We start from the raw sequence: 9533 nt of genomic DNA, 5'->3' as shown, positions 1-9533 counted from the left end.
GAGGCAGGAGGGATCACAAGTTCAAATGTAGCCTCAGCAGTAGCAAGGCTGTAAGCAACTTAGCAAGACCCTGTCTCAAAATAAAAATATAAAAAAGGGCTGGTGATGTGGCTCAGTGGTTAAGTACCCCTGGGTTCAATTCCTGATTAAAAACCAAAACCAAAACCAATAGTTTCTTATACACCAATAATGAGCTTTCTGAGAAAGATAATAGGAAAGCATTTACACTCACAGTAGCTACAAAAAAATCTAGAAATTAATTTAACCAAGGATGTAAAAGACCTCTATAATAAAAATTATAAAACACTGATGAAAGAAATTTGAAAAGACACAAAAAGGGGAAAAAATTCCATGTGCATGTATATGAAGCCTTAAAGTTGTTAAACGTCCATATTACTCAAAGAAATCTACAGATTCAATCCAATCCCCATTGAAATACCAATGGCATTCTTCACAGAACTAGAAAAAACATCCTAAAATTCAAATGGAAACACAAAAGAATCTTCAGCAAAAAGAACAAAGCTGGAGGTATCACAATTCTTGATTTTAAGACATACCCCATAATCAAAGTAACCAAAATAACACAGTACTGCCATCAGAACAGACACTGGGGTCAGTGGAACAGAACAGAGAGATCGGAAATAAACTCACATCTACAGCCAAATAATTGTCAACAAACATGCCAAAAAAAAAACAACAATGGAGAAAGGGCAGCCTCTTCAACGACTGGTTCTGGGAATACTGAATATCCACAAGCAGAAGACTGAAACTTGACCCCTTTGTCTCTCCTTTTACAAAAATCAACTCAAAATAAATCAAAGAACTCAATATAAGACTGAAATTCTCAAACTAGCTGAAGGAAACCTAAGGAAACACTTCAAGATACAGGTGTAGGCAATATTTTTATGAATAAGACCCCAAAACACAGGAAAAGAAGCAAAATTGACAAAGAGGGAAACATCTGCCAGCAAAGGCAACCATCAACAGAGTGAAGAGAAAATCTCCAGAAAGGGAGGAAATATTCATCAGCCATCCGTCGACAGAGGTCTCATGTCTAGAACCCAAAAACTTCACCACAAAAAAACCAAATCATCCAGTTTAAAAGTGGGCCAATGATCTGAATAAACACTTCTCAAAGGAAGAAATAAAAATGGCCAACAAATATGTGGAGAAAATGCTCAATATCATTAGCTATCAGGGAACTGCAAATCAAAACTACAATGAGACACCATCTCACCTCATAATAAAAAACAAAAAAACAAATAATAAGGAGGTGGGGAAAAAGGGACTCTCATACACTTTTGGTGGGAATGCAAATTAGTAAAACCACTATGAAGATCACTTCCTGACACAACTTAAACTAGATCTACCATAGGATCCAGCCATGCCACTTCTGAATGTATATTCAAAGAAAATAGAATCTGCATAGCAAAGAGATCCCTGCCCACTCAAGATTACTGAGATATTCAGATACTACTCACAATAGATAAAGCAGGGAATCAAGTTAGGTGCCCATCAACAGATGAATGGATTTAAAAAGGTGGTGCAAATACACAAGGCAGTATTACTCAGCCACAAATAAGAGTGAAATCCTGTGATTTGGGGCTGGGGATGTGGCTCAAGCAGTAGCGTGCTCGCCTGGCATGCGTGCGGCCCGGGTTCGATCCTCAGCACCACATACAAAACAAAAGATGTTGTGTTCGCTGAAAACTAATATATATATATATATATATATATATATATATATATATATATATATATATATATATATAATTTCTCTCTCTCTCTCTCTCTCTTTCTCTTTAAAAAAAAGAGTGAAATCCTGTGATTTGCAGCAAAATGGATGGAACTGGGGGCAAAGGCACCAAAGGCAAGAACTACACTCTCTCTCTCATGTGGAAGTTAAAAGAAGTCCACCTGAATGTAGACTAGGGATTAACAGGTTAGAAATGCTGTGTGTGTGAAAGGGAGGATATACAGAGAGAGGCTGGATTAGATTGCTACACACTGTACATGTGTGGAAATAGCATACCGATACCACTAATATGTACAATTAAAACATGTTTTTTTTTTTTTTTTTTTAAATATGTTAACAAAAATAAAAACATAAAAATCTTTCTAGGTATACCTTGCAACAAGTTCCTGGATTCAATGGTTCTCTTCTCAGAAAAAATATAGTGAAAGTTATAATAGCCCAAAAGTGTCTGGATCAACTGACCTTTGAGAAAAGAAATTGTTTAAGTCCAGATAACCATCAATGGAGGTTATACTATACTGCTTTCATTGGTCAGAAAACACATAACAAAAACCAAACCAAATCTAAAAAATAATAGCTTCGTGTCTTTAAGTCTGAAAAACTGTTAGCACTTGAAAAATTTGAAATATAAATAACAGAACTCTTAAGATTTTTAAAGGGAAATTAGAAATTTGGAGAATGCAAAGTACTGTACCATGATTCACTTTTCTTTTTACTGATATGCCCATGGTTTCCCTCCCATCCACTATCTGGACTATTTTGAACTCTCATTTAATCATTTAGTTTCTTATTTTGATTACAAAAATAAGTTTTCTGTGTTCTTTCAAGCTGTTTTGGGACAACGTTCATTACAGAAAGGTAGGTTGGGCTAGGCCCATCTCTGGGATTTCAGCTTAGAGTGAGGGGCAGAAGCTTATTCTTTAGGGATACAATGGGGTGTGGGGAGAGGGTAATATTCATGAGGTCAGAATGGGAGGAACTGGAGCCAGGAGATTTGATCCTGTCCCTCCATTGACAAGAGCACACAGAAAGTGACACACACACACACACACACACACACACACACGAATGTTTCTATAATGACAGGCTCTGCGTGTGCTGGGAGAAAGGTTTGCAAAACAAGTTAGGAGCAAGGAGTGCAGGTGGGGCTGGCCTAGTTCTCCTGCCTTTGCTCACAGTCTGGGAGGCTCAGAAGACTCCCCTGAGAAATTGACCTCAGAGCCTGAGGTCAGAGTGGAAATAACTAGGCCCAGGAAGTGGTGAGGGGAGCAGAGGGGCCAGCGCTCCCCAGGCAGAGTGAATTGCTTGTTCAGAGGCTTTTGGCAGGAAGAAGCTGTGTATAGTTAGAGGAACTGAAAGCTGACAGGCTAAGGTGCAGAGCAAGTGAAGCTGGAAGGCAAGATGGTGTTCAGAGGTTATTCAGAGTTGAGCAGGGAGGGCCTGTGTGATCCTGTGGGCCATGCCGTTGTTTTGCTCTCCTGACAAAGAGCCACTTCCCGGACCAGGCAAAAGGTTAGGGGGTGGTGACGAGGTGGAAATGTAGAGAGAGAGCCACTTAAGAGATGTAAGGTAGAGCCCATCTGGCATGGGAGAGGGTCAGCAGCTAGCTACCCAGGCTCTGACTGAGTAAAGAAGGGATCCTCGTCCAGGTGACAAGGGCTCTAAGCCACTGTTGTTGTCAGATTCTTATTTTCAGTGTGAGGAATGGGTACTTGGCTTTCCAGGTTCACAGATGCACACTTTAATTTTATGTCTTTTCTTTGGAATAAAAGGAGGAGGAGTGAGCAGGAGGTAGAAGAGGCAGCCAGCAGAAGGAGAGGCCCGCAGGAGGGGTGAGAGGTGGAGGGGAATGTAGGGGAGCACCCATACAGTCAGGCATATTACTGTAAGTGGGCAATAGCATTATGTGTGAAAAAGATGTGTATCCATTAATTAAAATATTTTATTGCTAAAAACTGTTTAAGATCATCTGAGCTGTTGGGAAAATGGTGCTAATAGATTTCCTCCATGCAGGGTTGCCACACATCTTCAAATTCCACAAAATACAGCATTAAAGTGAAGTGCAATGAAATATGTTTGTATCCCCCCTCCCCCCGCCAAAAAAAAAAAAGAAAGAAAGAAAAGAAAAGGAAACCCAAATAAGAAACAAAAATAAAACCTAAAGGGAGTCAGGAAATCAGAGAAGACGCTGGCTCAGAAGATACCAAGGGCCATCATAGGAAGAAAGAGAAGCTGGGAAACACTGAAATGGAGGAATCTTGGGATATGAACGCTCTAAAGAATGCCAGTCTAGTCAAACTCTCTCAATGTGCCACTGAGAAAATCACTTTCAATGTTTTACTTTATATAAATATAATCCTTACACTTGTAAACATTTTGGAAGACTTAAAAGGGCAAAGCCAATTAAAATCACCCATAGTTCTTTCCACCTGGAGACATCCACGGCTAAGCCCAAGCCTTTCCTCCCTTTTTCTTTGCATTTTTAACACTGTCCGAGTTGTGACATATATACACCTTGACGTACTTTTAAAAACACTAAGAGAACAGTTGTAAAACATCCCAAGTTCTGTTTCAAACGGTTTAATGAGCGAAACAGATGCTAAGACCAGGTGATTGCGAAATCTAGCGTAGGAGCGCTGGGACTCCTCCCCCCCATCAGGGTACTGGGAAGCTGGAATAGCCTAGAGCCAGAGGGACCTCCGGCAGAAGAGCAGAGCGCCGGCCGCCCGGAGTGAGTTTGTTGCCCAAAGCGGAGCGAGCTGAGCCTGCAGGTGGCGAGGCGTGCAGAGGAGCGCAGAGGGCTTTGCCCAAAGTTGCGCGGGGAGCCCTCGATGTTTCTACGCCTGGCGACATGGGATGCGCGTGGTTCCTGCTGTTGTGGGTGCTTTCCCAGCTTTCGGGAAATTATGAGGGTGAGTGGAACCAGGGCGAGGGGAAGCTCGCCCTAGAGCACAGAGAAAAGAGGTTGCACTGGGGTGAGGGAGACCCACGATGGGGGCAAAGGAGTGAGGCTTGGTCTCGGGATCCCGGGCTCAGGGAGCCAGCAGAGAACCTGCTCTGGCCTCGGAGACGTGGCGCTGCTCGGGGCTCGCAATCACCACTCGTGCGTCCCAGTCTCCTTTCCTGAGGCCGTTTCCCGGCCCCTCCCCCCGCTTCTCATTATGCTGTCTGCTCCGTAGGCCACTCGCTGTACACTTCCAAGCTTCACTCATTCTCAGTCCCGCAAAAGAATTTCACCTTCCTCTGGCTCCAGACCTCGTCCTTTCCCAGCAACACCTCCACACGCGCGGAGGGCGTGGCGTGGCTGGGGGAGCTGCAGACGCACAGCTGGAGCAACACCGCGGACACTATTCGTTTTGTGAAGCCCTGGGCTCGCGGCACGTTCAGCAGCCAACAATGGGACAAAATGCAGCACCTGTATCTGGGCTTCCGAAGCAGTTTCACAAAAGACATTCGGAAGTTCGCTAAAATGCTGCGATTCAAGTGTGAGTTGAGGGATGGGATCCTGGGCGGGCACTTGAGGCTTGAGAATGAGCATAGAAAGAAGAGAAGACTCTGCTCCCACCAGATGAGATTCTTCTGTTTTTGAACCTCTTCAAATTTCCACTTCTGCCTGGAGATGCTCCTGTTTCTTCTGAAAACAACACCTTGTTCCTGCCTACTCCTGACCACCAACTCTTATTTCCCTCCACTGTGGGTTCTCAATATAACTCTCAGAACAGTTTCTTCTCCTTTGTCCCGGTCTTTTAAACCCTTCTTTGATTTCTACACGTTTCTCTCCACAGATCCCATGGAGCTGCAGCTGTCTGGTGGCTGTGAGGTGCACCCTGGGAACATCTCAGAACACTTTCTCCATGTAGCATATCAAGGAGAACATATCCTGAGTTTCCAGGGAACTGCTTGGGAGCCTGTCCTACAGGCCCCCCAGTGGGTAGATTTGGTCATCAAAGACCTCAACCAGGACCAAGGGACAAGGAAAACAGTACAGTGGCTCCTCAATGACATCTGTCCAGAATATGTCAATGACGTCTTAGAGACAGGGAAGTCAGAACTGGAGAAACAAGGTCCACCTGTTGTCCTCTCCTCCTGTTACTCAGGCTTCTTCTAGGTTTTGCCATCCCAGGGTTTGCTTTCCTTTAAGCATCAGACAAAGAGCAAGACATAGGGGATGGATAAGGCATGAGGGTATTTGTTCATATCACCCAGTGTCACTGAGTACCTGCTGGGTTCCATGAGTTGAATTAAACCAAGTCTGTGGGTCAGAATTGATTCAGACCATGTTTGAGACATGCTGTGTGCTCCAGCTGAGCTCAGGGTGTTAGAGTAGGAGGTGAGGCATTTATAGGGCACTGGGATCAGGGGAGGGGAAGGAGATGAGGGATGGGTCTCCTGGGCAAGGTGACACAAAGGGATCAAAGCTACCTGGAGACTCCACCTCCAGAAGTGGACCTTTGGGGAGCATGAACCTGGGAGGAGGCCTGGGACCTCTGATGCAGAGTTCTCACCTTATGGTTTCCTCATCCCTTATTGGATACAGTGAAGCCCGAGGCCTGGCTGTCCAGTGGCCCCAGTCCTGGGCCTGGCCGTCTGCTGCTGGTGTGCCACGTGTCTGGCTTCTACCCAAAGCCCGTGTGGGTGATGTGGATGCGAGGGGAACAGGAGCAGCAGGGCACTCAGAGAGGTGACATCCTGCCCAATGGTGATGAGACGTGGTATCTCCGAGCAACGCTGGATGTGGCAGCTGGGGAGGCGGCTGGCCTGGCCTGCAGGGTGAAGCACAGCAGCCTAGGAGGGCAGGACCTCGTCCTCTACTGGGGTGAGAAAGGGCTGGGGCTCTGTTGGAAATGGAGGGCGGTGGTTCTGAAGCATAGAGGGAGCGACTGTGAAGGATGAAATTGGCACACCAACTAGGAGGGCTAGAAGGATGGATTCCAGACACAGTAAAGAGGAAAATAGGACTGAGATCTGATGTATTAATACAAGATGAAATGGGATTGATAATCTTAGAGATCTGGAAGTTGTTGGCAATTAATAAATCCCTGGAAGCTGGGCATGACAGCACTCATCTGTATTCCCAGCTGCTGGGGAGGCTGATGCAGGAGAATTCCAAGTAGGTGGCCAGACTAGCCAAATTAGGGAGATCTTGTCTCAAAAAGTAAAGGCTAGGGATGCAGCTCAGTGGTTTGTCCCAGATTCTAGGATTCAACCAGCAGCACTGCATATAAAATGAAAACAGAATCTGGGAAGATTTATTTCCCAGCAGAATGGGGATCAGGGACTTACGAAAAGTAGGTTAACAAGGAGATCTGTGGTTTACTGAGTGCTTCCTGGGTGGGGGCCTGTCCACTCTGTATCCAATGCTTTACCTGAGCATCACCACTCTCCTTTGAAGCAGTTACTGTTATTCTATTTTACAAATGAGGAAATTGAGGCTGAGATAGGTTAACTACCCAGAGTCTCACAGAAGGTGGAAGAGCTGGATATCGATTCAGGTCTGCCTGGCTTCACAGCTTCACCTGTACGCTACGTTATTATATAGTGAAATGAACTGTAGTGCAGGTGCCTAGACCCTGTGAAAAGGTGGGGAGTCTAAAATTCTGAGGAATAGAAGTTGATGCTCTAAATAGGGGGAGGGAAAAGGCAGCACCTGGCCCCTCACATGTGCTAGACCAGGGAACTTGGTACATGGTCCTGTGTCCCCTGCAGGTGGGAGCCACACCTCTGTGGGCTTGGTCATCCTGGTGGTACTGGCTTGCCTGGTGCTGTTCTTTGTGCTCATTCTAGGCTTCTATTGGATCAGGAGACACCGGTGAGTCTCCCCTTCCATCTGCTCCTTCCCTCGCTCTCTCTCCTCCACCCCCTGTTCCTGTTTCCTGAATGGTGTCTCCCTTTCTCTTCTCTCACAGCTCCTATGAAGACATCTTGTGAGTCTTCTGGTCACCTGCCTGTCTGGAGCCCAAGACCTCAAGTCCCCAGAACTGCAGTCTTTGCCTGCTTAGGAATGGAGGATGAATGGAGAGTTAACCTGGAGAAGTAACAAAGAAAAGGGTCATCCACATCCTTTTAATGTTTATCTAAAGAGGTCGAGTCCTTTCCCTTGTATGACAAGTTTTTAAGCCCAAGTGATTCTGTAGAAACAGGAGCCCCAACTCCTCTGATGACCTGCTGGCAATGAGCAGGTAAAGGTTAGGGTAGCAGTGCCCTTGTTGGCCATTGAGTGACAGGATCTGTCCTGAGATGGAAAAACATGTTCTTTGTAAAGGTGGTAGCTGTAGTGGCCAGCTGTCAAGTACCAAGTCAGTCTCTGGCCTGATTGCAGCCTATGTTTCTCATGAAAACTGGAAATCTAGAATTTTATGTGACAGGTGATTTAAAAAGTTAACTTGTCTTTGGACAAAATATTCTTTGTGATAAATAAGCATTGCAGACTGATCCTGTCTCATGTGCACCCAGATCAAGTCTCCTTTCCTTCTTCAGGATCCGTTTTCAACACCCCTTCACCATAAAGACTTTTCTGAGCCATGAAGAACTGATGTATTTCTCCCCTGAGCACCCACATTATAAAATATTATGGAGTAAAATAAATTTAAAGTATAATTTGCGTACAAGAAGACGCTCCTAGTTACAGTTCAACGAATTATACGAATATCCACACCCATGTAACTCTTCTCCCGTCTTCCCAGAGCTCACAGAAACTTTTCATTTCCCCAAAGTCTCTCATGTCTCCTTGTTAATCCCAGCATTAGTCAACATTGATCTGTATTGTGCCTCTTTTTGTTTTATCAAAATTTTATATAAATGGAATGGAATGTTTCTGTTCTTCACTTGACACAATGTGTTTGAGACTCATTCATGTTCCATTCATCACAAGTTCCTTTCTTTTAGTTTTTGTGGAGCATTTCCTTACATGGGAATACATACTAACATTTATGGATTAAGCTAGTCACAAAAAATTGGTGATTTATAATCTGGGCTCTCAGGAATGAAGCTGCTGTGAACATTTATGCCCTGTCTTTTTGTGCATTCGCTTTTACTTGAGTAAATCCCAAAGAGTGGAACTGCTAAACTCAATGGTATGTCTTTTTTTAATCTTTTGGTTATTTAGGAGTATATTATGGCCAGGTGCAGTGTTGCACGAGTGTAATCCCAGATGCTCTGGAGGCTGAGACAGGAGGATCGCGAGTTCAAAGCCAGCCTCAGCAACAGCGAGGCACTAAGCAACTCAATGAGACCCTGTCTCCAAATAAAATACCAAATTGGGCTGGGTGTGTGACTCAGTAGTTGAGTGCCCCTGAGTTCAATCCCCAGTACCTCGCCCTGCTCAATAATACTACATTATGTAATTATCAAATGTTTGCTGGTTTTGCATGGGTGTTTTAGTTATTGGATTTGAGTTTAATTCCCAAAATAGATTTTGTGTGATTTCAATCTTTTAAAATCTACTGAGAGTTGTTTGATGTATGCAGTCTATCTGTGAAAATATTCCATGTGTATTTGAAAATAAAGTATTCTGCTGTTGGGTGAACTGCCTTATAAATGTCCATTAGGTTGCTCTTCAAATCTTCTATATCATTACTGGTTTTCTGCTTACTTGCTCTATTACTTACTGAGATAGGAGAGTTGAAATCTACAACTATATTTGTGGATGTAAATGTTTTCCCTTTCATTTCTAACTTTTTGTTCTATTTGCTCCAGGTTTTTTGAAGTTCTATTATTATGTGCATATATAAGATTACATATAAATCTCCTGAATTGTACTCTGACATTAAAATAGTCA

At 44.0% G+C, this 9533-nt stretch overlaps 1 protein-coding gene across 2 annotated transcripts; it reads left to right on the top strand.

The window, feature by feature from the left end:
• Positions 1–3653: 3653 nt before the first annotated feature.
• On the top strand, positions 3654–9281 carry LOC114084635 (antigen-presenting glycoprotein CD1d-like). 2 transcript variants are annotated; one of them, XM_071618291.1, is made up of 6 exons: positions 3657–4668; positions 4936–5241; positions 5542–5820; positions 6294–6572; positions 7463–7565; positions 7663–7782. In XM_071618291.1, exons 1-6 carry the CDS (start codon positions 4608–4610, stop codon positions 7682–7684), a joined length of 1050 nt encoding a protein of 349 aa, XP_071474392.1. In that variant the 5' UTR covers positions 3657–4607; the 3' UTR covers positions 7685–7782. The 2 variants fall into 2 exon arrangements, with proteins under 2 accessions (XP_071474391.1, XP_071474392.1); XM_071618290.1 differs by lacking the exon at positions 7463–7565 and having other exon boundaries at positions 3654–4668; positions 7663–9281.
• The last annotated feature ends 252 nt before the right edge of the window (positions 9282–9533 follow it).

Source organism: Marmota flaviventris, chromosome 10 (genome assembly GCF_047511675.1).
Source record: "Marmota flaviventris isolate mMarFla1 chromosome 10, mMarFla1.hap1, whole genome shotgun sequence".
In the NCBI taxonomy this organism is placed as follows: Eukaryota; Metazoa; Chordata; class Mammalia; order Rodentia; family Sciuridae; genus Marmota; species Marmota flaviventris.
Note: the sequence above shows the minus strand (reverse complement) of the source record. Positions and strands in the feature narration are given on the sequence as shown.

Coding starts and splice junctions, on each gene's coding strand:
- LOC114084635 (XM_071618290.1), top strand. CDS start 4,608: ATGGGATGCGCGTGGTTCCTGCTGTTGTGGGTGCTTTCCCAGCTTTCG. Junction 4,669..4,935: donor GCTTTCGGGAAATTATGAGG/GTGAGTGGAACC, acceptor TCTGCTCCGTAG/GCCACTCGCTGTACACTTCC. Junction 5,242..5,541: donor TAAAATGCTGCGATTCAAGT/GTGAGTTGAGGG, acceptor TTCTCTCCACAG/ATCCCATGGAGCTGCAGCTG.